The sequence below is a fragment of the Atheta coriaria genome, unplaced genomic scaffold, assembly GCF_025399875.1.
Source record: "Atheta coriaria isolate IRGN ID8LTWV9N9 unplaced genomic scaffold, Caltech_Dcor_3.1 hic_scaffold_4_pilon, whole genome shotgun sequence".
NCBI classification, from domain to species: Eukaryota; Metazoa; Arthropoda; class Insecta; order Coleoptera; family Staphylinidae; genus Dalotia; species Dalotia coriaria.
In genome coordinates, this window is record NW_027045446.1 from 5,595,611 (window position 1) to 5,622,398 (window position 26,788).

General features: G+C 36.4%; 4 protein-coding genes across 10 annotated transcripts in view; 2 read left to right on the forward strand and 2 right to left on the reverse strand.

The window, feature by feature from the left end:
• LOC135791348 (multiple PDZ domain protein-like) overlaps window positions 1-19,476 on the forward strand; it is a 55,351-nt gene extending 35,875 nt beyond the window's left edge. For 3 of the 6 annotated variants that reach the window (XM_065301725.1, XM_065301729.1, XM_065301728.1), the window contains 9 exons: window positions 11,428-11,705; window positions 12,307-12,502; window positions 12,606-12,635; window positions 15,586-15,794; window positions 16,128-16,313; window positions 16,371-16,699; window positions 16,773-17,532; window positions 17,607-17,756; window positions 17,908-19,476. In XM_065301725.1, coding sequence (XP_065157797.1) covers window positions 11,428-11,705; window positions 12,307-12,502; window positions 12,606-12,635; window positions 15,586-15,794; window positions 16,128-16,313; window positions 16,371-16,699; window positions 16,773-17,532; window positions 17,607-17,756; window positions 17,908-18,084 — 2,315 coding nt within the window. In that variant the 3' untranslated portion in view covers window positions 18,085-19,476. Of the gene's footprint in view, window positions 1-10,105; window positions 10,249-11,427; window positions 11,706-11,985; window positions 12,129-12,306; window positions 12,503-12,605; window positions 12,636-15,585; window positions 15,795-16,127; window positions 16,314-16,370; window positions 16,700-16,772; window positions 17,533-17,606; window positions 17,757-17,907 lie in introns of those variants that run through there. The other 3 variants (XM_065301727.1, XM_065301730.1, XM_065301726.1) reach the window with 3 other exon arrangements.
• A 1,085-nt stretch (window positions 19,477-20,561) lies between these two features.
• LOC135791353 (peptidyl-prolyl cis-trans isomerase-like 3) lies at window positions 20,562-21,311 on the forward strand. Its single transcript, XM_065301737.1, has 3 exons — window positions 20,562-20,675; window positions 20,735-20,971; window positions 21,030-21,311. Exons 1-3 carry the CDS (start codon window positions 20,673-20,675, stop codon window positions 21,273-21,275), a joined length of 486 nt encoding a protein of 161 aa, XP_065157809.1. The 5' UTR covers window positions 20,562-20,672; the 3' UTR covers window positions 21,276-21,311.
• LOC135791351 (tubulin alpha-1 chain-like) lies at window positions 21,283-23,082 on the reverse strand. The gene is made up of 6 exons (XM_065301733.1): window positions 22,940-23,082; window positions 22,627-22,873; window positions 22,270-22,571; window positions 22,044-22,214; window positions 21,625-21,981; window positions 21,283-21,569 (listed from the first exon to the last, which is right to left on the reverse strand). The coding sequence occupies exons 1-6, from the start codon at window positions 22,946-22,948 to the stop codon at window positions 21,312-21,314; spliced, it is 1,344 nt and encodes a 447-aa protein (XP_065157805.1). The 5' UTR covers window positions 22,949-23,082; the 3' UTR covers window positions 21,283-21,311.
• Window positions 23,083-23,224: 142 nt separating this feature from the next.
• Window positions 23,225-26,458, reverse strand: LOC135791160 (uncharacterized). 2 transcript variants are annotated; one of them, XM_065301468.1, is made up of 12 exons: window positions 26,179-26,458; window positions 25,967-26,125; window positions 25,537-25,913; window positions 25,221-25,478; window positions 25,011-25,160; window positions 24,799-24,953; window positions 24,443-24,742; window positions 24,155-24,392; window positions 23,864-24,106; window positions 23,631-23,808; window positions 23,454-23,574; window positions 23,225-23,377 (listed from the first exon to the last, which is right to left on the reverse strand). In XM_065301468.1, exons 1-12 carry the CDS (start codon window positions 26,341-26,343, stop codon window positions 23,367-23,369), a joined length of 2,355 nt encoding a protein of 784 aa, XP_065157540.1. In that variant the 5' UTR covers window positions 26,344-26,458; the 3' UTR covers window positions 23,225-23,366. The 2 variants fall into 2 exon arrangements, with proteins under 2 accessions (XP_065157540.1, XP_065157541.1); XM_065301469.1 differs by having other exon boundaries at window positions 23,439-23,574.
• Between the last annotated feature and the right edge of the window lie 330 nt (window positions 26,459-26,788).

Below are 26,788 nucleotides of genomic sequence, written 5' to 3' on the forward strand. Positions count from 1 at the left end.
CACCGGAAACACCACTTGACGTAATTTACACCAATATAATAATCCACACCAACAAATACTTGAATCACCAGTAATATCAGCCGAATTGTAGGTGGTTGCGCCAAGTGCAAATACAAATATTATTGGTTGGTTCCCATACGGCTCCAGTGTAGCCACCGAGGTCCGGATATAGTCGAACGCATCAGAATGGCCGCCGAGGCTGCCGGAAGCGCGGAGAGTAAACACGGAACTGATGAAACAGCATTGGTACTCACACGCATGCCACCATTATACCATTAGGGACTCGTGAGCGTTAATTGTGCCTATATGTTTCTGCTCTTGGGTCTGCTTTTGCTCCAAATTGATATAGCTAACTATAACAGTGTAACTTTGTTATACCGCGCCAATACGTATCATATGTGTGGGTGTGTGACTTCAGAGTATTTATATTTATAGAACCCATGAGATTAATAACCTTTAATAATAATTTTGATTTACTACGGTATGAAATAAACCAGTTACTGGTCAAATAACTAATATATTTACATTGATAGTGAGAGCAAAGTAGAGTCATGTTTCATCATTAACTAAATGTATTTTTATAATGTTGGGGTGCTAATAGGGTTAAATACAAAGTATGTATAGTCTAGTACGTATACACACTGAAAATAAACGCATGTCTAGACACATAATTTACGCTCGTCAAACTCCCTCATACCTGTGAATGGCAAACCGCAATCACCCCACGTTCATCAACTTCCAAGCAACCACCAGCATGCTGTTCCTGGAATATAATAGACTATATACCTAAATCGTAGTCTACTGGTTGCCACTAAGCCAACGCAGGGTGTACATAAGCTAAGCGTTTTGGACACGGTAATTGAGTCGTCTTTGTGTGCACCTTCAGATTTCTCTACCTCAGTTGAAAGCATATAATCATGGAATTAGGTCTTTGTATAATTAAGCATTTGACAGTGATTGTCCGTAGAATCAATCTAACCAACAACTGGTTGATTATTGACCGGTATCGATAGGATTTACTATATTTACTCTTGATCTTCCGGAGTGTGGAATTACTAGATTCCATGGTTCCATATTGCAAAGGGTTATATGTTAGTTGTGATTATCAATTGCTTTGGATTCGATGTGTTAAATATTGATTGAAATAGCTTGGATCCGATGTATCCAGAGATTGCTCAATTTAAGCCTAGTAACTGGTAGTATTTAGTCATTATTGATAATTTCAAACGGATTAAGAAAATAACTTATTATGAAGCAATACTCATCAAAAAGAGCAAATGCAAAGTTAAAGATGACTGAATGAGAATGCAAATGTTGAAAGTTGTCACGAAGAATGCAAAATGTGAGGAATGCAAGAGGCGCGTGTCGTAACCGTACAACATTTATTATAGAGCATCCCACGATATTACATATTCTTCAAGTGTTTGACATTAATTCTGACCCATAAGTGAAGAACATGGATCAAGTACTACCTACCTAACTATGAAATTCAAAATATGAATCTATTTTTGTAATATTGTAATAACGCGAGGAACTAGTTGTAAGAAAGAACAAGAACTTTAAAGGTTTTATGGCAAGTAGCCAATATTTTATTGGGATATTAAAGAACTCCTTGAGGAACAATTTTTTTTCATTTTTCTTATAAGTCTAAATGTTTTCTACAAGGAAAAGGTATAAACCCCGAAAAGGCCTTTCAAATCTATAGATAATCATCTGTCCATTTAAGCATTTAAGCAACTTACCCAGAACATCCGATCGGTTGTATTACTGCATTTACCTAGAATGTATATATTCAACCTTCCAATTTGCTTTTCTTTATCCCTAGGCTTTTACTCGTATGCCACATGGCATTTACTTCGCTTTTCAGCGTGTCCTTGCAGGTTGTATTTAAAATACTGACTCAATTTCTTAACTACATTATGCAATCTTGTAAATGGCTCATATGTGCTCTATGATGCAACCTGCCCCTCTTCAGCAAAATACAGAACAAAGGATATGAGATAGAAATTTAACTAGATCAGGAGAATTGTACGTTTCTGCTGTAACGTAGAGATCCTTGTAATACTAGGTTTTAGGGTTAACTGCAAGAACATTTACATGTTCAACTTCAATATAAATAGCTATCTCTCCGTTCACGTATCCCAACATGTTTAGCTTTCTAACTACATAGCAGTCTACAGTCGGGGACTAAATTCGTTGATGGCTGGAAATAGTGAAAATGGCGGAAATTAAAGGAAAAGGAAAGGATCCAAATCGAGTTTGGCGTTGGCGATAATTTTGCCGCATGCTTCGTTGGCTGTTGCCAGTACCCAGTAATCTACACACACTCACTACTCAAAGCAACTGAGTTACATCCACATCTACATTTGCATACTGAGATATTTCAGAGTTCACCTTAACGAAAATTATACGCACTCGCCAACGATAGCGGTAATTGCAGATGTAATAGCGGTTAATAGACGCATCGCAAAGTGAAGGGAGGAAACTTGAGGCCCAAAACTATTTATTTTAACTTGCAACATACTAACACGTTAGCAGAAGTACTACTACAGAGTCATATTTCTACTAGTGCCTAACGTAAAACGGAAATTGAATTCAATTTTCAAGCTGTTATTAATTCGGTCTTTACTTTAGCATAGTTGTTTATATTAGCTCACTAATATATTCTTGTTTGTTTCAGGTAAATATATCAACAAAGCGTTGTGTGAGGAGCGTGAACTTGAAGGGTTGCTGAATATTATAAACCGGAAGGTTATTAATTAAATATTAATCAATTTTAATTAATGTGGTCCTTGGTGAAGCGCTTCATTAAAAGTGTGCATTATCGAACTTATTGCATGTAAAAGTTAATTGCGTTGCGTTGCAGCGCTACCGCTTTAGAGGCAGAGCTCAAGCGCGCACGATTGATTTATAATTAATTGGAAATTCGATGTCACAATTATGATACGCTGTGACTGCAGAGCACGCTTTTGGTGTTAATTAAAACAGATCATAATAAATTATTACATAATTCCAATAATTTGCTATTGTATTTTTAAACCAGGTTGATTGGTATTTTTAAAATTGATTTTACGCATTTGGAAAGGGATTATCTCGTAGAATATTTTAGTTTTTTTTTAATTATATAAAATTACACTTTATGTCATACGTTATAACCATAAATAAGTCTTAGTGAGTAAAATACTAAGCATTTTCATACTTTAACGGTTTTAGGTGTTTTTGGTTATTATGTTATAAGTAATCCGGAACAAAACAATAGAATAGAAGAACAAACAATGCCAGTTTTGGTTGTTTAACTTTCCTCTTGAAATGTATGAGCAAACTTAATAAATACTCAGCAATTCTAACCGTAAACACCGGATTTTGCTTAATTTTATGCACAAATATTGCTTCCATAACTGCAAATTCAACACAAAAGTTGATGTATTATAGGAGGTGCTATTCCAGTTAAAATCTTGAAATCCAGCTGGATGATGAATGTTCTAACGCGCTAGGAGTCATTACGCGCGCAATAGCGCACGATATGGAACAATATAATCCAAGTTTAAACAATCATTGCGCAAGAATATTTAAGTCGCTTTTGAATGGGTTATGAATGGTCGCGAACGCGTCTGAATGCGTTTCGGTACGTATTTGCGTGGTGCTCAAAGCAGGCAACTAACAATAAGAACGAAAGTATGAAAGGAATAATGTGAAGCAAAGCAAGTTTAACAGCGTAAATTGTCGAGCGGAGTGCTTCACGGAGCAAAACTTTTTAATTAATATTTCATAATGGAATAGAAACATTGAACATAAATTCAACTATGTGAAATGAGTACTATTTGTAAGTACTTGAATAAAAAGTGCTTACAGTTAAAGGTAAAGGTATATTTCTAATTAAAGCAAAGTTGTAAATAAACTAACCAAATATATGAGCCGCTTATTTTGAAAGTGGCCTAACTCCATTTATCTTCAAATCGAGATATTGAAAGTTTTGCGTTTCAATGAATTTAAAAATATACGTATAAGATACAAAGGAGTCATACTGCTTAAGCGTATCTTAGGATGTTAAATTTACTGTTCCTGTTAAAGTAGTGGCAATTAGTTAGTAAATAACGTGCGTTTCCTTATCAAGAATGGAGTTGGGCCACTTTCAAAATTAACAGCCAGATTCATTATAAAATTTGAAGATGCCCAAGTCCATTCAACATAATTTAAGATGTTTCAAATTGAAGAAAAAAAACGTCTTCGTTTCACAGGCAGCTTCGTAAAGTAATACATTTTGTTTGTTAAAATCTGCCAAACCCCAAAACTTCTCAAAAATATTCTTTCTTTCTTCTTCATTATAATTTTTTGTGCACGCATTCCGACAACCACAATCTTTGGTTCGAAATTTTTTTCATGAACAATACTTCTGGTTTAACTGCAATATCTTTTTCCTGAATTCCGTTTTATCTTTCGCACTTTTTGGATATATGGTGCATCTATCTTTTCTCCATTGTTATTTGAATCTTCATCCTCTGACGAGGAAAATTATTTTATAACTCTTTTTCTTATTCGCTTTTTTTAAATTATTAATTACTATTTCTTTTTCACTATCTGAACTAAGTGGTCTTCTTCGGTTCTTCCTCATGCTTGCAATAATTTCTATAATTTAATATTAAATTTTAAGTTTTATATTAATTAAACGTACAGGTTAATTAACTAACGCAATTGTCCCAAAAATGAGGTGGACTTGTAAATACTAATTAATTGAAATTACCTTCATCGCTGCTTTCCGACATTATCAATAGTAAATACCTTGATGTAACTATAAATGGAGTTAGGCCACTTTCAAACCACACGGGTCAGTTATTCAATTAATTCGGAAAACCTATGTGTAAAAAATGTACCGTATTTTCTCTGAATATAAGCAATCTGAAGTGCGTCACTGATAAATAACATGAAGTTGTACATGTAACCATGGTAACCGGCAAAAAATTGAAAAACGGAGTTAGGTCACTTTCAAAATAAGCGGCTCATATATTCAATTAAAAATGATTCTTGGAAACATTGATTAAATGGTTATACAGCCTTGTTTTCCATTGAATTTAATTGCAACATGGTTGTGTTTATGCGGAATAGAAAATTCGGTAAACTTTACTCGTTATTTCTGGCGAGACGACACATTCGCTATGCAAACTCGTTATGCGCTGCTCGTTACGCCAACAGCAAACATGTCAACGCGGAAAAACTGCGCCTCGCCGGCCTTTGATTAAAAATACTATGCACGCAAAAAATAAAAACAAAATAAAGCGTCACTATGCGCGAAATAACGCCTCAAGCGCTCCGAAGCGCCACGAAATGGCGGATCAGAATTGCCGTTGCATTTGCTGTTACGATTACTCATCGTACAGAGATGCGACTTGGCGGAGGACTCCGTCAAGACAAACATAACAAACGAGGCAATAAAAACATATTTACAAGCAAGCAATTTACTGGCAGAGCGTGAATAGTATAAAATGTACTGTTTTAGTGACTTTTAGTTTATTTGATTGTTCTTACACTCCAGTTAGGAGGAAAGTAATAAAGAAGACATATTCATTCGTTATATAAGATCTACGCTACCGTGTTCAATTAGAATTGCGCATTGAACGAAACGTGACTATAATAAAAGTCTGATTTACATTGATATGAAAAAAAAATTAGGAAAATATGAATTCACATGGCATTTTCATGTTTCATGTTTTATGTTTCATTTTTATTTTTCAAATACCTTAATTCTAAAGAATTTTAAATCGAATTTTCCAGCATAATATAATAATACTCCATGTTCATTTTCACAACACCATATTTATTTGCTGGATGCTTTCATCTTCACAATTTGCGCAGCATCGCTCAGAATAATACTCGAGGAGGTATGCGGGCGATGCGTGGAATTCGCAATTAATTCGGCGAGGTGTTCTTGTGATTCCGAATTCGTTTAGAACGCCATCACACGTAGCCACATGCATCATGATGCAGACCAGCACCGGGCAATTAACAATGCGTCGGCGAGGTGCGTGCATCGCATTGAAACATTCTAAACATTTGCGATTGCAATGCAATAGAAATAGAGAAACACCAAGAGTGCAATGAATCTCGGGATGGCGGTGAATCACTTCGTTAAACGGTATAAACGGTACACATACGGTACACACGCCAGAAATTGATGAGCGTTCATAGTCGAATAATCAAACATACGTTACTGCATTGTAATGAGTTTCCGATGGATTAACTATGCAGATACGTAATATTTATTTATGCATTATAGGTATCTGGTAATATCTGAAGTATTAAATTTTGCGAACTAATTTTTGATCGAATGCATTTTGCCAGTTTAATTTTTCCATTGTAGTGAATTTAATAAAATTGCGAGAAACTTTTAAACTAAAACAGGTTTTTATTTTATTTAATTTCCATATTACATATTTCTTTATTAGATTTCCATATTATTCTCTAATGCCCCTATTGTTCCATAACGATATTATTTTCTAATATATTACATTTTTATTCTCATATTTCGTATTTGTTGGTGCCAGCATGCGTGCCTACCATTGACCAGGTTACATGTACAAAAATTCGTTTGTGCTCGTGAATTATGGTAATTTTCTCCACGCTGAAGAAAGCAGGAAATAAAAAACGCACGCGTTAGAATATCCGCACAGAAATTGCAGCGTGTAATTAACCCGCATATTCCTCCTCTCAAGCACAACATTTTTTGTTTTCTATTGCTCGTGCGGCCGATAAGCATGTAAACGACCCATGATTCAACAAATAACAAACAACAGCAACCACTAAGAATGAGGTCAATGTTACGTTCGCACGATATTAAAAAATTATCGGATACGTTATGATACAATGTGTTTTGCTCCAAGTGGGTCTGTTGTGTTCTAAACTAAATAAAACTGTCGATAATTGTTTGGCAATCGGTGTTTCGTGATGAGATTTACACAATTTTATACATTTTGGTGTCCTAAATTTAAAACTAGAGTAAATAGTACAGTAAACTTGTAGTTTCGTGCTTGAATTTAATCGGTTTTGACGTTAAGCATTGTTTTATGGACTGTTTTTCAATCAAATCAAGTTAATTATCTGCCATGTATTGATTGCTTTATCCATTAGCCACGACTTCTACGATTTGGAGAATATTTTGTTGTGGGTTGTTTGTTTTATCTTCGGTTTTCTACGTCTTCCATATCGAATTATTTAGCAAGTTGTGCACGTAATCCAATTAGATTCGGTTTCTAATCGAGCGATCGCCTCCGATTTTCCGTCTTTTCGTGTGCAATTTAGTGATAAAATCATGAAATCAAGAAACGAATTTATATCAATCCAGAACTTTAATTTAACCTACCTATATTTTATTCAGTTTGGAAAATAGTTTGTAAAAATATATAATATTAAAAATTAAATAATGGTTTAACTTTACATTGGATATGGATTTTTAAAGTTTACTAGTCGATTTGAATGAAATAAAAGTCTGGACGTATTCCAAGTTGGGTAGTCGTGCGCGTTTGATATAAAGCCGTTCGGGCGTCTGAAAATGCTTAATGAATGAATCTTGATTTAATTAGGAAACTTTTCCTCGTCAGCGCCAGACGACGACGCGACGATGCACTCCAGTTGGAGCTATTGTTCGGCCACGACGGGCCTTTAATTAAAAAATTGTGTGGAAAACGCACGTCATGCAAACTGGGAAAAATAAAATAATAATAAAAAACTGACAAAAACATTCCAAACAAAGAGCGAATAATTAATAAAATGTTGTAAAATGTAAAGTAAATGTTACATTTACTAATTACTTACATATTACAAAACTGTCAGATATTGTTTTTTTGTATTAATATAGTTGTGGGTGGATGCATTCCAAGCATGACTTTATTAAATTCGAAACATTTTGATAAAATGCAGGACGACAAAATGTACAACGTGTATTGCAATTCGTGTCATGGGCTCATGGCTTTGTTTTTAATTAGTGTATTGATGCACTGCGATTCAAAAGCTGGGCCGGGATGTAATTGCACTAACATTTTGTATCTGTTTTTTGTAACAGTTTTACAAATACGGAAAAGACTAATCAAATTGAATGTTGTGTTGGCAATATTTGATTAAAATTTCATTTAAATTGTTTGTAGGTATCTACTCACTCTTTTGCAAATATAATTCATGATTCGTTAATCAAAAATGTAATGAACTGAATGCGATTTTAATAGAAAGCAAAGTGATTTTTTAAAAATTAATAAAGCATAAAAATGTAAAACTAAATTTTGTTTCGTGTACATTATTAACTTCAATCGTATTAAGCATGAACACCAGTATTGATTTATTAAAGAGTGAATTTATTATTCGTTTGCAGTAAGCGCAAGCAGCATTCGTAAGCAGAACCCGATTGTGTATTGAACTTTCATGTTCCATATTGACATTTCTCGCAATTGTAGCATTTGTCATCGTATTCATAAACTGTCACGAGATTCCATTGAAGTACTCGTGCACCTAAAATATTCAATATTCACAACAGGGCACTTCTTGTCGGCAATCGATTGATGTAATCTACACAAATAAAGTCCTGCAAGTATTATTGTAGATAATAATAGATTCGTGGTACTTGAGTTGTTATGCTGATGACATCGTTTGAAGAAAACTAGTATCAAGGCGTTCGATGTGATTATTTGCGCTACGATAAACTGAATCCATTAGGACCTAACAACTTGGAAGTGCAAATTGCGGTGGCGACAAATTATCATCTCACAAGTAAAGATAATTTGTCGGCTATAACATAAATGGAATGAGTACATATGCATGGAAACTATAGTAAGACATCAAATATCAAGTTTAGAGATAACTAATACGGCTGTTGGTTGAAAGTATTAAATCGTCTTTGTGCACACTGTATCTATGTGACGAGGATGAATAACTCAAGACTCTTGAATCCAGGTTGCAGAGCTCGCACATCCACTTAGTTAATTAATTATTCAATTACTTTGCGACACTCGGGGAATTCGGTGATGCTGCAGCTCAAGCGATAAGTTTTTATAACACACATTTTTTTGGATAACTTGATTCGAAAAACAAATAGAAATCAGTTTCCCGATAATACTATACCAAGAATTATATTAAATACTTGGTGTATTTTTATCACAAAAAATAATCTCGGCTTAATCACACTTATTTATTTCACTTAATCTATAAATATTTGGATGCCTCACACATTCGACCGATATATTTATTTTTAGCTCTCCTTGACTATTAATACAACGCCAGCATGCTTCAGTGCTTTACTTATTTATAAGGCACATACACACGTTTACTTTCTATAGTTACACATGTATGTAGTATGTACACATTACGAGACATGTTCCGCTTCAATTTGTTGTCATCGTGTTTCATTGACGTGGCGGTGTTGATTGATCGACACGGATTGCAACAATCACCACAACCGCTACTTGTTTATTCTTATCATCGTTAATTCCAATGAGTCATTGACGCGTTCGCTCTAGAAATAAACCTCTAGATTTTTTCATTAAAAGAAACGCAAATCGTGCGTAGTTCAGTTGGTTTCGAAAGCTTGAAATAATTAAATCTCGAATGGAAAAAATTATGTGCAGTTTCCAACTCGGAATAATTTTTTTAATCTCGACGTACAAGCATTAAAGTTGGTGCGTTAGAAATTGTTTCTGATTGCTTGTAATTGTTAGTGATTGTTGGTGATTGTTAATACTTCGTAGCGTTTGTGAAATTCGAGTGAATTCAAGTGCTTCGAGCTCAAGTTGAAGTTTTCAACCTCAACACTAAAGAGCCGTGTGAATCGGGTTCGCATCGTGTGGTGTTGTGTTTGATTCAAGTGCGTGTGATCGAGAATGATGAGCGAGCAAATTGTACGCATTGCAATGAGCGCGAGAGGACAGACTGGCGACGACTCGCGTGTGTGTGAAATGTGAAATGTTTAAGCCTGAAGTGTTCGTCGATTGTTTGTGCCTGGGATTTTTCGATTTTCTATCTGGCAGAGAGCAAAGTGCGCAGCTCAATACTCAGTGGCTTCTTGACTTTCTTCGCGAGCAAACGACTTCGAACAAATAAGTTTTGTGCGCTTAAACGAAAATAATCAAGTGCTATGTGGATTTAATTTAATTTTCTGTGCTTCAGCTATCTAAAAAATGAGAGATACAATGTGTGCGTTAATTTGCATCCAACGACAAAACAGCAGTTTTTATCATTCACAATCATTTAATAAGAACAACAATAATAATAGTAAGTTATTATTTCCATTTATAGATATAAAATATACATTGGTTCTAAATTAACTAAAATTCCATTTTCCGAACCGCAGAATTTTAATAATCCAATCAAAAATTCGATTTTGGTGTAGTTCGAAACTGGCTGCCTCCCAGTTATCAATAGTCGCAGCACTCTCCATTAATTATGCGCATTGAATTAGTATCTCCGATTACCAACTGAGCACTGACATCGGCAGTTCACCAATATACATACAGGTTCTTGGTTCACGAGTGTGCTCTTTGTGCTGTGCTCAATATAATGTAATCAGTTGTTCAGGTTTTCAATTTCAATGCGTCCTGCATTGTCATCTAGTCATGTTGTCATGTAGTACGTTTTCGTTGTATTCTTTATCGTTCCGTCGGTTGACCAACTGAACGCAGCGCGTAATATAATTGCGCTGATGAATGATAAATTATTTACACTGGACGATAATATTTGAAATGGAATTTATGAAGCGCGACGGTTACGCGCCGGAGGCGGCAGGATGCGGGGTAGGGCGCGTCGACATGAATAAATTATCGAACAATCATTAAAACCGCACGTTTGAACGCTTCCACTGTATTGTAATTTTCATCTGTGGGCACGAATTTTAATCTCACCAGATATGATAACAATAACAACTTTCGACTTTTAATATTGGGATCTAATTATACCATTCACTTTTTAATATTAGCATAATAATTGTAATGTAAATTACAGTGCAATACGCATATTCTATAAGTTAACTATTATAATATTATAAGATCTATAGAACTGGTCAAAATATCAAAATTATTTCACCATTCTCCTGGAATTAATTATTGAAGTTTGAGTAAGTTTTGTCAAATTGAATTCCGGCTCCTACGTGAACATGTAAATTAAACCGATGAGTTCGCGTAGATGTGGCAATTGCAGCTTCAGCCCGTCACGCTAATTAATTCGATTAGACGATTGTCTGACGGACTAATTGCGGCAGCCTTCAGCCTTCGAGTTGTCACATTCTCGTATTGTAACGATCGCAACGGTTCTCAACATATGGGTTTCAATTCGTTCCTAATCGAATTTAAGTTTCAAAATTAGTGGTTGCACTAAAGAAAATTATGGAAAGTCTTCGGAAGATTGTTGAGTTGCAAATCTTGTTACCAGATATTAATTATTATTGTTTGTTTGCAGCTAAAGCATTCAAAGATCTAACCAAGAAAGTGCCAGAGCGACCGTGTGGTCGCGAATTGCCGTGCGAAGATGTGAGGAAGATGGGAGCAAATGTGAGCCGCCACTCGTCGAAAGGTTTATCCGGACGCCGTTCAGAGTCCAGCGGCAGCATCTGCAAGACTAAAAAGGGTGGTTCGGCCGGAAACGGCACTCAACCGCAGCCGGTGTGTGGCAGCTTGCCCAGCTACTTGGAGGCTTCCAACAACAACCACGACTATGAAAAGCAGCCAATAAATGATGTGAGTGCCTATTTTCAAAATGCTTTTTTGTATATTTCTGGATGGTCCTCTATATGATTTCGTCCTTTCAAAATTTTTTAATAAATTGGTAGTAAAATTAAATCGATTATACTTTCGGTTACACAAATTTTAATCGTTTATTTAGTTGTAATATGTTTTGGTTATAACTTTTGAATGTATTCTTTGGAATGATTTACTCGTTGTTCCGTTTTTGTCGTTGTGCTAGACAAAAGACACGTTGCACACTCGGCAGAGAATTAGAGAGGACCCTTTGGAACAGGTTAATGCCCATTGCAACGATTGCGAGATCGAGTACGAGCACGAGCACGAGAACGCGCCAGACGTTGTTGAACGATGTGGTTCAATCGCAAAAGCAAGCAGAAAGCTGCGTTCAACAACAATCAGGATCCGTTTCATACGACGGTACAGGCATTGGTCAAAGCTATTCTTTGTCAACCAGCATTACGCATATCACACGATGCGTGTAATGTTGGTGGTATTCTCATGATAATGCTCTGAAGCTTTGTGCTGCTCTGAAAGACGCGGATGGAAATTGGAATCATCGTTGCAAGGGGTCTTTACCTGTGATTTTCTGTTGCAGGTCGACCGCATCCCGCCCCTTGGGGACGGTGCGCCGCTACATTGGAAGTTCTCGGATAATCAGACAGTACTCTGCGATCAGGGCTACGGCTCGGAGCGTTCGCCCGAGGACGAGTTCCCGCCGCCGCTGCCCGAGCACGACAACCAGTGCAACCATCATCTGGACATACATTCCTGCTATCCCTTCATCACACCAGGTATTGCACTATCACCACCTTTCGTGAACGAACACTCATCTGAATCATTTTCTCTTGTTTCTCTCCGATGCCGCGATCACTGAAAATCATGGACTGACTTTAGCGGACTTCGCAATGTTTCAAAAGTTGCTAGGTACATAAAATTTATTTTCCTGGCCGTAGCAAGTTGATGAACAAAGTTGTAATTGATTGTGCAAATGTGGTTCTTGCTTTCATTGGAAAGTGGTGATAACTTGCATTGCATCTAAACAATGGGTGCTTTCCACTTATTCTACTTTTGAACTTTTTCTCATTCGATTCCATTATCTCGCTCGCAAACAAGAAAACTTTTCTCGTGTGCGTAGCGCATGAATATATAAAATCCAAGTTTCGGGTAAAGAAAACAACTGCTTAAACCGGGGTTAAACAAAAAAATGGGATATGTAAACGAAAGAAAGCTTCGGTTAATATACGAACCACTTTTGCAATTTTCTAAAATATCACAATTTTGGACAACGCAAACGTGTACCATCTTCAGTATTTCCACAAAAAATGAAATAGCAATTTTAAGATTTTATATGCTATAATAACCCGTTGAAACTCGTTTTCTGAAAACTGTAAATTGCTATTGTGTGCATTTACCAGAAGTCGAGTTTTTGTTAAGTGTGAAAAAATTTATTTGCGTTTAGTCTATTCGTACTAAAGCAAAGGCGCTGTGTCCATCTTTAAATATTGAATGCGCGTGCCGTTGAATAAATCAACAAATTCTAGGACACAGCAACGTGGATAGTTTACGAGTAGCAGCCGTTGACATTTTGACTTGTTGGACTTTTAAACTTTTTTGTGGTTGAAGTTTTACGAGGTTTTTCTATTTTGCATGCAATTGCAGAATTAAATATTTAAATTAGTGTAGCTTACAACGCAGGAATGCTGAAGGACATAAATTATGATGCGGCTTACTGAATTATACAATTTTTTTGTGGAGTTTCGAGTTTTTTTGTTTTTGTTATTTTGGGGGTATTTTCTCCTATTTTGAATATAGCGACCCGTCCTACCACCATAAAACGAAATTGCATTGCTGGATTTTGGACACATCAGCAAGGTCCTTTTGCGTTCCTTTATCGACAACCGGAATAAATTTGCCGAAACGCCGGATTCGCGTCGGCGGAGCCGAAATGGAAACCATTCTTTTGTATTCATTTTTTCTCCTTCTTAAAGTTTTTCGTGTTCTTCTTGTTTTTGCTCGGATCTGATTCGGTGGAGCAAAGCGTCGCGATGCTATATCGCGGTCTATCTGCCCGCTGATGCTCTGATGCTGCTTGATAAATGTGTTTACTCGCGCTTTAAGATGCTATGCGGGAGCACAAAAGGGCATCGAACCGTTTCGCACTCATCGATCATCTTCAACCGCGAGGCATTTACGAAAGCCTAGCGAGCCGAGCGACTATCACAAACTATCATAGAAATGCTAAGGGCATTGAAACTGATCACCCGAATTGCAAATTATTAGTAAATCAATCCACTAAGTAGAAATATTAGAATTATCTACAAATTATATGCTAAGGTAATTTTGCAACTTTTTTAATTCAACTTTACGTTAATATTATTCGTATGGCTGCTATTTCAATTAAGCGCTTACACAAGGTAAAAGTTTAATGCGGAGTTTCTCTTGCGCTGTCGCAGCATTACCTCGTTGGTGGTGTAATCGCACATCTGTAACATTTCTATCCGACCGCGGCAATTTTCGGAATGCGCAGCAAATTGTCGTCGCCCGCACGATATCGTATTGCAAGTACCACTGTGACCCGATGCATTCTCGTATTCCAGAAACTGCCGTCCAGCAGCAAATTCTGTCAGTAGGTAGCTGCAAAATATTATGAGCCAACCGTTTGGCCGGATCCAATTCCGTGCGCACGCCGCTTGTCTCGCTTTGTTAAATTTACGGAACTACAAACTTTCTGCGCTCATAACTCCTAACTTCCAACACCAGCAAACCACCAACTACATACAACAACTTCAACACCTATCCAACGTGCGAATCGTACAAAGTTCTTCATTTTGCAGTTACCAATGCAATAACTTCCAATATTCCTATGCTAATTTATAACTAGTTTTGTGTTTAATACTCGTTAATGCACCTGGGAATTAATTGAATACTTCAAATTGGTAGAAATTATTCGATTCTGAAGAGTTAGAGAAAAGTGGTTTGCTGAAAGTATATTTGTAGTGGAAACTTTTAATTCGTTGGTTTATGAGATTATGTTCTCTTTATTGTAAAAGCATAATGAAGAAATAATTATCTGAAAATTAACTATGCGCAAAACTTACTAAATTGCTTCTGGTCGAGTGAGTTTCTAAGAAATCCGTGCAAGCTGCTGCTTCCATGGCGCTGGTAGAAAAAAGCTTTTAAAACTGCAAATTTACGACGCCAGCCGTCGACGTCGTTGTTAAGCTCGTCCGACGAACTTCTCGCTACCACTTTGCTACACTTCTCAATCCGTGTATGTACATTACTGCTGCTCATCTCACAGAACCTTGTAGTTCCCGAATCTGTACGTGGACTGCAGAAAGAGCGAACTTTAGCTGGCAAAACCTTCAAGTTTTCTCTCTTTGTCGGTCGCCGCAGCATAAAGCAAGGGGTAGAAACAAAAGAAAAGAAGGAAAGCGGATGATGCTAATGCGCGGACGAAAGGCGCTTGCTAACTACCCTCGCGGGAGATACACGCCCGGGACGCGGAACACCAGTTATACATGCTCCATGAGGAGGAAAAGAAAAATTGCTGCCCGGGGTTCGCTTATAGAAAATGCGAAGGAAGACTTGAAATAGAAAATAGAGTTATTTATTAATGCGGGTATTGTTCGACCGAAACATTACTTTTTTGGGTCCGTGGTAGACGTGGTTAAACCATTGCAATTTACTTTAAGCGAATTTTGTTAGACTAAAAAAGGTCTTAATGATCTTGTAGGCTTACCGCATCACTTGTGGATGATTGATTTTCGACCATTTGCCCTTTTCATTATTGTTTTTTGCTTGCGGCCTCTTTTTGTGGGGCATTTTTGTGGTCATCTGAAGGAGAAGTTTGATCACTTTCTGTCTGTAACAGAAACGACGTTTGCCGTCTCCTTGGCGAAGGGATCAAGGGGGCTAGGCCTGAGCGTCACCGGCGGCATCGACAGCGGGGGCTCTTGGCCGGGTCTCATCCGTGTCAAACGCCTCTTTCCCCACCAGCCGGCAGCCGTCTCCGGCGTGCTCAACGTCGGTGATCTCATCTTGGAGGCCAACGGAGTAGCGCTCACTGGTCTCACGAATTACGTAAGCGAAAATAAACCACCAAGCTGTGGGTCTGCCAGAAATGCTGAGGGATGCTAAGACGTTGGAGAAGTTGGGAGAAGAAAATAAAGCAAATCGCTTTTAATCGGCGCACATTAATTTCCGGGAAGACCCTTCTCGGGTAACTCGTGAATCAAAAGTTTGGGCAAAGTTGTTTCGCATTTAAGAAGTCGTTTTTCTTCTCCCAGCCCAAAGTCACAGCTTCCAGCCGAAAATGCGGGATGAGGTTCTATTAATCATATTTTAAGGCGCGGCCTAAACGAAAAGTTCTAGGCTCATTTTGTCATTTTTTGTTTGTTTTTGAAATGAGCGCAGGAAGCTCTGGAAGTGTTACGAACTTCGGCCAGTCAGGTCGAGCTACGCGTGTGCCGACCACCCCCGGACGTGCTGAATTGCGTCAGCCCAATCTCGGAAGTACCCCCACCTCCACCAAGACGCGAACTTGCACCCCTGCCACTTACGCCTGATCAATTAAACATTAGCGATGATGAACTCAATGGGGTAATAAGTTTAGATTCATAACTAACAACAGTAATTATGGTTTTTTGTATGCATTAGGAGTTTGAAATCACCATGCGTAAGATTGGAGGGTCATTAGGTTTCACGCTCCGTAAGGAGGACGACAGTGCCCTGGGTCACTACATCAGGGCGCTGGTACGCGATCCCGCGCTCAATGACGGGCGTATACGACCTGGCGATAAGATTATTGCCGTGAACAATGTCGAGATCTCGTCGATGACCCACGACGAGGCCGTCAATTTCCTACGAAAATGTGGGCAATTGGTCAAGCTGCGTCTTTACAGAGATGCTGCACAAACACCAATCGCCACTCTCTCTCCAACGGAAACAACCCCAAGAACTTCATTTACTAAAAAAGCTCAATTACGGTAGGTTATAAAACATAATTAATAAAATATAATTTTTTGGTAACGGTAGTAATTTAATGGTAAATTATTTCAGTCAAGAGGCCATGGACATGCTCAATGACATAGCGGTACGCAAGCTGTTGCCAAACTCAGACTCTTACAAGTCTCAATCCCCTTTGGCCTCTCCACGCCGCATACGCAGTCGGATAATGACTTGCCCTTCGGATGCGTCTGGTGACTCTGCAGCTAACAACCCCAATGTCACCATGCACTACTATGTTCCTGAGGAGCAATTCCACGAGGGACTACTGCAACGAGGCGGTTACTTACCATTTGACGAAGAATCATTCAATTCGTTGTTTATCCAAGACGAAGAGGACGGTGACAAGCCACCACGTCCTCTGTCCTTGGAACTATATAACCCCAAACAAACGCCAGTGGCGTGCCGGAAACCCAAGTTCAACTTCTCTCTGGCACATAACGCTTACGAGCTAAACAACTTGGACGCCGAAATCCTCGACGCTCCTAATCTTACCTACAACATGAACGAGGATGTAAACAGCACGGAAGTAGAGTGTGAAGATAACTATCCCAAGGAACCTGCTAGTATGCCACACATTCCCCTGTCAGAGAACCCTGGGTTTAGTTACAAGAACCCGACGTATCAAAGCGCCCATCCACCTTGTGGTAGTGGAGGAAGAGAAAACGGGGTATCTACATTGGAGCACAGAAAGAGCAACAGTACCACTCCCGCCCAAAGTAGCAATACTTTGCTCAGGGAGCCTGAGAAGAAACCCAGACGGAAGAAGAGTATTATTAAAGAACCCAAGCCACCTGTGCCCGACCAACCAGAGGTAGGTTCATTCAGTTAAAACAAAAGTTTGTGGAATTTTCTTAGAAAACACTTATAACCTGGTCCTGATTTCAGATCGTTGCCATTGAATTAAATAGAGGGTGGAACAGCCGTATGGGTTTCAGTTTGCAAGGACCCGTGGGTCAGACGTATGTTAGTGCTGTTTATCCGAATAGTGTCGCCTCTAAAGATGGGAGAGTCAAGGAAGGCGACGTGATAATTAGGGTTTGTAGATTATTGCTATTTTAATGATTCAGACTCTACAACTATTTTTAAATTGACTGTTAATTCAACTTGAAAATTAATTTGTTTCCGATAGCTCTCCATACAACATGTAAATTGATTATTAAAACGTTTGTTCTATTGGTGTATACAGGTAAACGACGAAGGTGTGGAACACATGACGACCAGCTCAATAATAGACCTGTTGAGGATTCTGCGCGGGCCTGTGTCGATTGTGATGCTGCGCGACCCCGCCAATGCCAGGCGTCTGATGAACGCCCAAAATGTATATAAAGACTGCACTTCAAAAGCGAGCAATGCGGTGAATTGATGTAAACTTAGTACAAGACATATTCTATTAGCATGTAACTAAATAAAATCGCTGAATTGAAGCAAAACAAAAACTAACATTTAAACGGTTTGCATTGAATCACATTAAATTTACAGTATACCTATATATTGGAGCGATCTATCAAATATTCGAACGAGAAATGATTGAGAACAATACAATATGTAATACAATTATTATTCACAATTCCATAAATTCTAGTTAATCAATAATCACACCAGACATTGATGAAATGTTAACACGTCAGCACCTAACGCAAATATTGAAAATTCTCACATCGTAAACTAATGGAAACTGTTATACAAAGTTTGAGTATGTTAAAGACAACCAAAGATTAAATGAATAATTGATCAATGTCTCGATTTTAACTGACGTTTGTGTTGTTTAAAAATGTAAATCAAAGATAAAATCAAAGAAGATATATTCTATACATGAGTGTCTAGACATATATATGATATTACATTAATCTATAGATTAGTGCAACTCTTGTGATAGATATTAGTTTATAAACAAATATAACGGTTGCAATGAAATGACAATTATATTATGCTCTAAATACTTTCACTTCTGATTTATGTTTAATTCTCATTGCTTTTATTAAAAATGTTCCATTTTACTCCAAATTAAGTATGTACATCAACTAGTCCTCCAAATGTGACACAATGTATTAGTTATCATCTTCATACGATTTGAATGAATCCTGTAAATTTTAGATTAAATATTATCAATGTTATAAAGTGTTACGTCGATGAGGAGTAAACATGAAAAGCAAACTTAGCAAATAATACAGTATTCAATTAATTAAGGGCATAAAAATTATACATGCATATGTAATTATATGATAATAACCTAATTGATGAAACATAAAGATACATAATGATTGAATAACTCATTTGAATTAAGAAAGTTTAACTATGATTAATAAAATGAACATGAATTATAAACAAGTAAATTCTAAAGTATTTGCCTGAAGATTAGTAGGTAACTAAATGATAACCACAGAGGAAGAAACTTATGAATTTATGACGACTTTGATTGTGACGTTTGTAATAGCAGAATAAGTGAACGAGGCAATTTGTGTATAATGAAAACTTCATAAAGTTTCTCTTGCAGTTTATGTGTCAATTTGAACATTTGAACGGACTGCGGCAGATATTGTTATTTAGTTTATGCGTACATTAACTTTTATTTTTGTAAGATATATTTGCATTAAGATCAGCGTGAGGAAAATTACGTCGTGGTTGTGTGTTGTGTATTTATTATCAGTTGATTGATTGCTGGAAGAAATTTATATGATAATCTAAGGATATATTTCATTGATATTTTCATTGGAAACCAAAGATGCTAAAAATAAAATAAAAGTTAATAATAATACACCAGGTGTTTATATAAGGTGACTCTTATAAAGGAAAACATTCTCTATCTCCTGTTGAGCACAATCAATGCAAATAATTGAAATACGAGAACGCTTGCACGATTATACTACAATACAAGCTATGTACCACTTTCCTAAACATCTCCAACATTACCATTCACGACTTTTCCATTTTCTAAGTATGCGGCCTCTATATAGGGGAACGTGGCGCAAAATAGGCCCCTTAAGAAAAAAAGCCTTAATACTAGGTTTTTTTCTCTTGTTTTATTTATTTTTTAGTTTTAGTTATACTTGACAATTTGGCCTTCATTTACTCTGTTCATTAAAAATAATAAAAATTGAGAAAAGTGGGGCAAAGTGGTCCCAAAAAAACTCAATATTTTAACTCTATTTTCTCATGATCTAATTCATCTCTTATCATGCAATTCTTCAGTCATATCTATAATACAAAAATTTTGCAAGCCACTGGTTGGTTGAACGCCGTAAAAAAGTTGTTTACATGCTGCTAAGCGCCATAAGAATCCAACGGCAGCAATTCCAGTGTACGAGCATGTGCAAGTACCGACGAAAATTCGAAAAGTCGAAATAAGGCATGGAATATTGTTAATTATCTCTGTGCAAAAAAAATTAAGCACTACAATGGTCCTTCAGGATAACGAAGGAATTATAAAGATTTTATTTGATAATTCAAATATGAACTTATCCGCAGACGGTGGCGAACCTTTAATATCCCGCGTGACCAATACAGTAATATGGCGAGTCGTGAGTTTACCACTGAGGTATCGATAAGTGCGAAGATATGAAAATATTTTTAATACGAAACTTGAAAAATAAATGTTAATTTCATCGAAACAAACACATAGGAAACATGGCGCGGCTATCGAGAAACGCGTGCGGACAAACCAGCGACTAGACTCGAGTGAAGCTGCACCACGCCGAGAGCAAACTTAATCTATGAATGCGTGCTCCGAAAGGACTTGTGACGTCCAGGTAAAATGCCGTACGCGATTATACGTAAATATGCGCACAACATTAATGCAATTCAATAAATTCAAACAAAGAAAAGTTGAAAAGTTGTCAGGGCTGCCATCTACCGATCACTTTTGTTTCTACACCACCTAACCGCACTATTTTGTTTACATCATCTACAACGAAAACAACTGTTTAACTTGAAGTACCTATCATTTTTTTTAATATGGTAAGCATCTCCTAATTTATTTCTTCTTGTGATAATAATGCAAATATTTTAAATTGTAGTCTGTTACGATTCACACCGACCTGGGTAACATAAAAGTGGAGTTGTACTGTGAGGAATGTCCAAAAACTTGTGAAAACTTCCTTGCTCTCTGTGCAAGTGATTACTACACTGGTTGCTTGTTTCACAGAAACATAAAGGGTTTTATTGTTCAAACTGGTGATCCATTAGGCACTGGTAAAGGCGGTACATCAATCTGGGGCAAGAAGTTTGAAGATGAGTTCAAAGATGAACTTAAGGTAACTATTGAATACTAGAAATTCTGTAAAAGTAATAATTCTTGTTTTCACTATCTAGCATAAAAGCAGAGGGTTACTATCAATGGCTAACAATGGACCAAATACAAATGGCAGTCAATTTTTCTTCACATATGGCCCACATTCTCATCTAGATTTGAAATACACATTGTTTGGAAAAGTAATAGATGGTCTAGATGTGCTAGATGAATTGGAGAAGGTACCAGTAAATCCAAAGAATTTTAAACCTCTGAATGACATAAAGATAAACAGTATTACAATTCATGCTAATCCAATAGCAGGTTAAACACAGATTTTTAAATAAATTAGATTTAATTTTGAATTATGATTCAACTTCTTTGTAATCTTCTACAAGTGCTTCAATATCCTCCAAAGCATCAACAAACTCTGCCTCTTCCATTCCTTCTGCAACATAATGATGCACAAATGCACGCGTTTGGTACATTATGCGGAATTTTTCTGCAACGTCTTGCCAACTTGTTTTGATTGCTGTTGTATTTGAAAGCATCACCACCGAGCGTTGCACGTTAGCTAAATCTCCACCGGGCAAGCAAGTTGGTGGCAAGTAATTTATACTCACCTACAAAGAATAATTTTAGAAATCTAAACTTTAGTATATAATTTACGTAGCATACTTTAAATCCCGTTGGGCACCACCCAACGAACCAGTTTTTCTTCTGGTTCTTTACATTGTATATTGCTGTGTTGACATCGGTGGGCTGAACATTTCCCCTGTAAAGCATGCAGCAACTGAGAAACTTTCCTTGCCACGGATTGCACACTATTAATTGATTCGCCGGTTCAAAGCATGAGTTTGTCAGAGAAAGTATGGATCCTTCTTCATAGAATGATTGTGAAACTGGTATGAATGGTGCGTATGTGATCAGAGGAAAATGAAGGCGCGGATAAGGCACCAAGTTGGTATTCATTTCTCGAAGACTGACATTCAATCCACCTTCGTACCTCAAGGATGCTGTTTTATTGGATACAACCTGGAAATTTAATATATTTTATCTGTTTCCTACCGGAGAATATATATATATAATGCCAATACCTGTGCGAGAAGCGTGTTAACATTTGAATAAGTCGGTTCTTTTACTTCTAACTTGCGTTCCAGAATATTATAAGCAGCTTGATTGTCTAGCAAAAAACTGATGTCTTGATATTCGAGTGCTCCATGAGCACTAAAGACAGTGTTGTAGGGCTCGACTATAACAGGTGACAACTACAAGATGACTTATGTAATTATTGTTAAAAAATGAGAATAAGTCTTTTGTTACACATGGCGATGGATAAATTCCGTATTCCATTATTGTGCACTTGTCGAACTCATTATGCAACCGTTCAGATAAAATTGTGGTAAAACCTGATCCTGTCCCACCGCCATAACTCCTATAAATAATAAATCCCTGAAGATTTTCACATTCGTCAGTCGTTCTTCGTATAGAATCTAATGCTGCATCTAACATTTCTTTTCCAACTGTGTACATCCCTCGCGCAAAATTGCTCGCAGCGTCTTCTTTTCCAGTCAGAAGTGACTCAGGGCGAAAAAGTTGTCTGTATGTACCTGTTCTAATTTCGTCTGAAATAATTCGGTTTAGAACAGAAAATTGACCAATTCATTAATTGATTTGTACCAATTACAGACGGTTCAAGATCCACCATTACGCATCTTGGCTGGCATCTAGCCTCTCGACTTGAATCCGTCATATAGTAAAACGTTTCTATGTTATTCACACTTTCGGCATTTATCGACATTGGTTTGATGTATTCATGAGCTAGCATTCCGTTGGGTTGAACGGCGTGTTCGAGATTAAATAGCTCCCAACATGCGGAGCCAATTTGGACACCCGCTTGTCCTACATGAATTTGAACAATTTCCTTCTGGAATATTATTACATCATTAAACTGTTGGTCATTTATCGCGAAAGTATATCTTTGTAGTAATACCTGAACCATGTTGAATGAAATTCATACTATGTATAACACAAAATTTATGAAAATGGCCGTGAAATGAATTTGAAACGGTGATGAGCGAAAGTGTTAATTTGACATTTTGAATTGAATGAATATGATATGCGATCGGTCAGAATGATAACGATGACAATACAACTTATGCAAAATTTACAGCTGCCACAATAAGAGGCCTAATATAGATGATTTATTAAAAATTACAAATTACTTTAACTATATTAAATTAACTGCAAGGAAACACCGAAAGCAAGTCATAATCAATTAGTTATACAAATTTTCCTTTACTTTAAATATCTCAAATACAATATTGTTTAAATTTTACATATCACTGAATGACCTGGGATCAATTGATTCACGTGACTATCATTCAGAAGGAGTTGTTGTTATTATAAGAACTGTGTCTTTATGAAAAATCTGCAAAATATGCATGTTATTTATAATTTGCAAAATAAACATGGTATTTATAATGAATTACTATTCATCTAATGACCTGGTGATAATCTGATTATTTGGATGACGTAATTATCAATAAACAAACAAGCAGATTCGTTGTTATTCTCGTTGTATTTCGACGTTGAGAATAAACTAATAAGTTTGCCTCTATGAAAAATCTGCAAACAACAGTATTTTAAAATAAAATAACAGTTATTGATATACTTCAACCTACACTAAATCCTGTCATAGCCAATTCATGTGCTCTAATAATATGCGAGAAATTATTATTTTTCAAAAAACTAGACGTTGCTGCACAATTAAAAACGTGAGCAGTACCACGTTTCGGATTTTGTGCAAATCCAAAATTGGCCGCAAGCTCAATTTGGATTTCTCTGGTAATATCTGATGATCTATAAACCAATGTAATAAAATTATTAAATTGAAAAACAAAATAGTAAATAGTACTTGATAGGATCGTTCCACAGAATTTCCCACGCCAGAGGACTTTTTAGATCAGGATGAGCTAATGGTTTTGGAATTCTATTTATTGCTTCTACAGAGGGACACAGCCATGGCGGAGGAATCCCTCCATGACAACAAAACAATTTTCCATCGATTACAGCAGCTATTGGCATATGATCAAAAACAGTGTTTACGGTTTCCCACACTATTCGACCTTGTTGTTCACCAAACTTAATAATGCATTCACTAAAATGATTAGTATTAAATTTGAGTGCATAGGATATATGCGTATACCTTAAAAAGGTAAACATCTGCTGCACTTCGCGCACTTCATGATTTCCTCTCAACAGAAAAAACTTAGTTGGATGCAAAATTTTATTTGCAAATAAATATGCAACAATTTCAATACCATAAAATCCTCGATCAACATAGTCGCCAAGAAACAGAATAGATGAAGGATTGTATCGGGGTGAGAGGGGCCATAACATTTCTTCAAAACATAACAAATCTCCAAAATTACCATGAAAATCACCTATAAATCTTCCAATTAAAAAAATTATAAATATTTTTTAGTAATCAAACCTAAAACAATTGATGGAGTAGATATCTTTAACAATCGAGGCTCCTTGATCAAAACTTCTATGGCCAATTGACAGACCTGCATTAATTTTTGTGCAAAAACTACGGAACTCATTGGACTCCAAACATATTCCCGTAACTTAAGTCCCTGATTGCCGCTTTTTATAGAATTGATATTAGCTAATTCTTTAGTCATATCCACAACCTCGTTGCAAATGTTTTTCTTGGAAAAGCTGTCAAGTGAAGGGCGTCTATTTTCCAATGTGATATTTGCACGATCCAAGTCTTCTTTCTTAAAATTATCTGTAAAGATAAATCATTTATCTTGTGGCTGTTTTATTAAATTAATATAAAGGCACCTGTATTAAAAATGGACTTGACTGTTATTTCAGTACCACTGTTACTGATTCTTAGAGAATGCGTAGCCACCTCCCATTTCGTAGTGTTTTTCACAGAACGTTCAATAGAAATAGTTTTAGAAGTCAAATTTGAAATAACTTTGGTTTCTGGTTTACTAAAAATTGAAATACAAACGTATAACTTTGTTATATTTTTGTTGCATGGTACAGACCTTAATCTTGAAGCATTTGCATTGGCAATCACAATAAGAATGCTTTTAGAACTTCTTAAGATATTGCTTATACCACGAATACGAAGGTCTTCTGCATATTTGACAAATTCTGCTCCATCAATTGCCTTGTCCGGACCAACATTCAGTATTCTATAAAAATTTGAAATGAGGTTGTTCTTTGTGTTTATTATGTAAAGAAAGTTTTCTTACGTTGCAATTTCTCGTAACTCTTTTTCTAGATTCGCAGCGTCTACAGGTAACAACCGACTTTTGCGTACTAGAATTGCAAGTTCTCTTAACTCAGTTATCGTAAGCTTGCCGGTTCCGGTCACATTCATGTAGCGAAAGATATACGTTGCTCTTGCTTTTCCACAGTTGCCGGAATGTTTCGCATCGGGTTCCAAAGCACAACAAATGCCAAAGTATTCGTTGAAAGTGAGAAATCCTCGACTAGTTACATCAGCCGCTCTTTAAATCAATAAATTTATACTTGCTCAAAATTTAAAAAAAAGTATAATTTTTGTACCTGAATAAATGTGCTCCTTCTAAACGGTTAAAACCCATTTGAGTAACCACGTTCATAAAGTTCCCGCCTGACATCACAATATCCGGAAATACCAGTTGCAGAAAATGAATGTAAACTACTCTTCTTGATGTTGCAATCGAAGATTCCTCAATCATTTCATCAATACATGCGACACCCGTGTTTTTCTTAAAAGCGTAGTTATTAAGCTCAGCATAGCTACCTAATTCTTGGATTGCACTAGGATAGGTTAAAGTGTATCGTCCGAATAATTCTGCTTTAAGTTTTGGGAAAATCTCAAAGAAAATCGGCGATCCCACCATGTACAGATTATAAAACCGACTTAGATCACGAATGTTTAACCATTTCAATTTAGCATACTATAAATTTAAAATATGCAATTTTCAATTATATTTAAAAACATTAAAATTACCGTTCCTTGGGTTGGAACCAAAAAAAAATTCATGAAACCTGCAGAAACTTTAATCCACATTACGATGTTAGTAATATATGTATCACTGTTTCCAATTGGAATCCAAACTCTCGTAACTTTATGCGTGACTAATGTTAAGTATGTTTGCGTTCCCATCAACTGAAAATTTATATAAATGTTAATTTAAGTTGCAGATTCCTTTTTAATTTTACTTCAAGTAATTCTTTCTCCACAACATCTTTCCAGTCACGGTGTTTCCTAACTTTGATCGTGGGAAGTGTGACTACGTTCAGTTCTTTCAAATTTACAAAACATAATACGTTGTTATCATCTGCTACTACCAATGTAATAGAATCACTAAGATTTGATTCATCCATTTTTTACATTTATCTTAAACAGACCAAATCTAGAACAAGAAAAAAATTACCGATGCCGAGAAATTTTATTTTAACTTGTCAATGTCAAAATAGACATTTATTGACAGATTTTTATATATAAGTTGAAGATTTGCTTATATTATAAAAACCATAAATTAAACTTTACAATGCTTTTAATCATATATTCTGTCATTGTTGAATAAATTGAAAAAATTGGAATGCAATAAGAAAACAATTTATACATGTTTTATTCTTGACTGTTTTAATTGTTACTACGAAATTATGTCTCATATTTCCCAAAATTCATAACACTATCAGTCATCAATTTTTTAGAAATCAGAATAAAATTCTGCTTTAACAAGGTTTCGCTCTTGTACTATATTTGTTTGTAGTGTACGCGTTCATACCCATACCCATGGTGGCGGCATGGTGGTTTCGATAAACA

Coding starts and splice junctions, on each gene's coding strand:
- LOC135791353 (XM_065301737.1), top strand. Junction 20,972..21,029: donor AGTTCAAAGATGAACTTAAG/GTAACTATTGAA, acceptor TTCACTATCTAG/CATAAAAGCAGAGGGTTACT.
- LOC135791351 (XM_065301733.1), bottom strand. Junction 22,572..22,626: donor TCTTGAACCGTCTGTAATTG/GTACAAATCAAT, acceptor GAATTATTTCAG/ACGAAATTAGAACAGGTACA. Junction 21,570..21,624: donor GGTGCCCAACGGGATTTAAA/GTATGCTACGTA, acceptor TATTCTTTGTAG/GTGAGTATAAATTACTTGCC.
- LOC135791160 (XM_065301468.1), bottom strand. CDS start 26,343: ATGGATGAATCAAATCTTAGTGATTCTATTACATTGGTAGTAGCAGAT. Junction 25,914..25,966: donor TGGTTCCAACCCAAGGAACG/GTAATTTTAATG, acceptor TTAAATTTATAG/TATGCTAAATTGAAATGGTT. Junction 24,954..25,010: donor GCAAATGCTTCAAGATTAAG/GTCTGTACCATG, acceptor TTCAATTTTTAG/TAAACCAGAAACCAAAGTTA.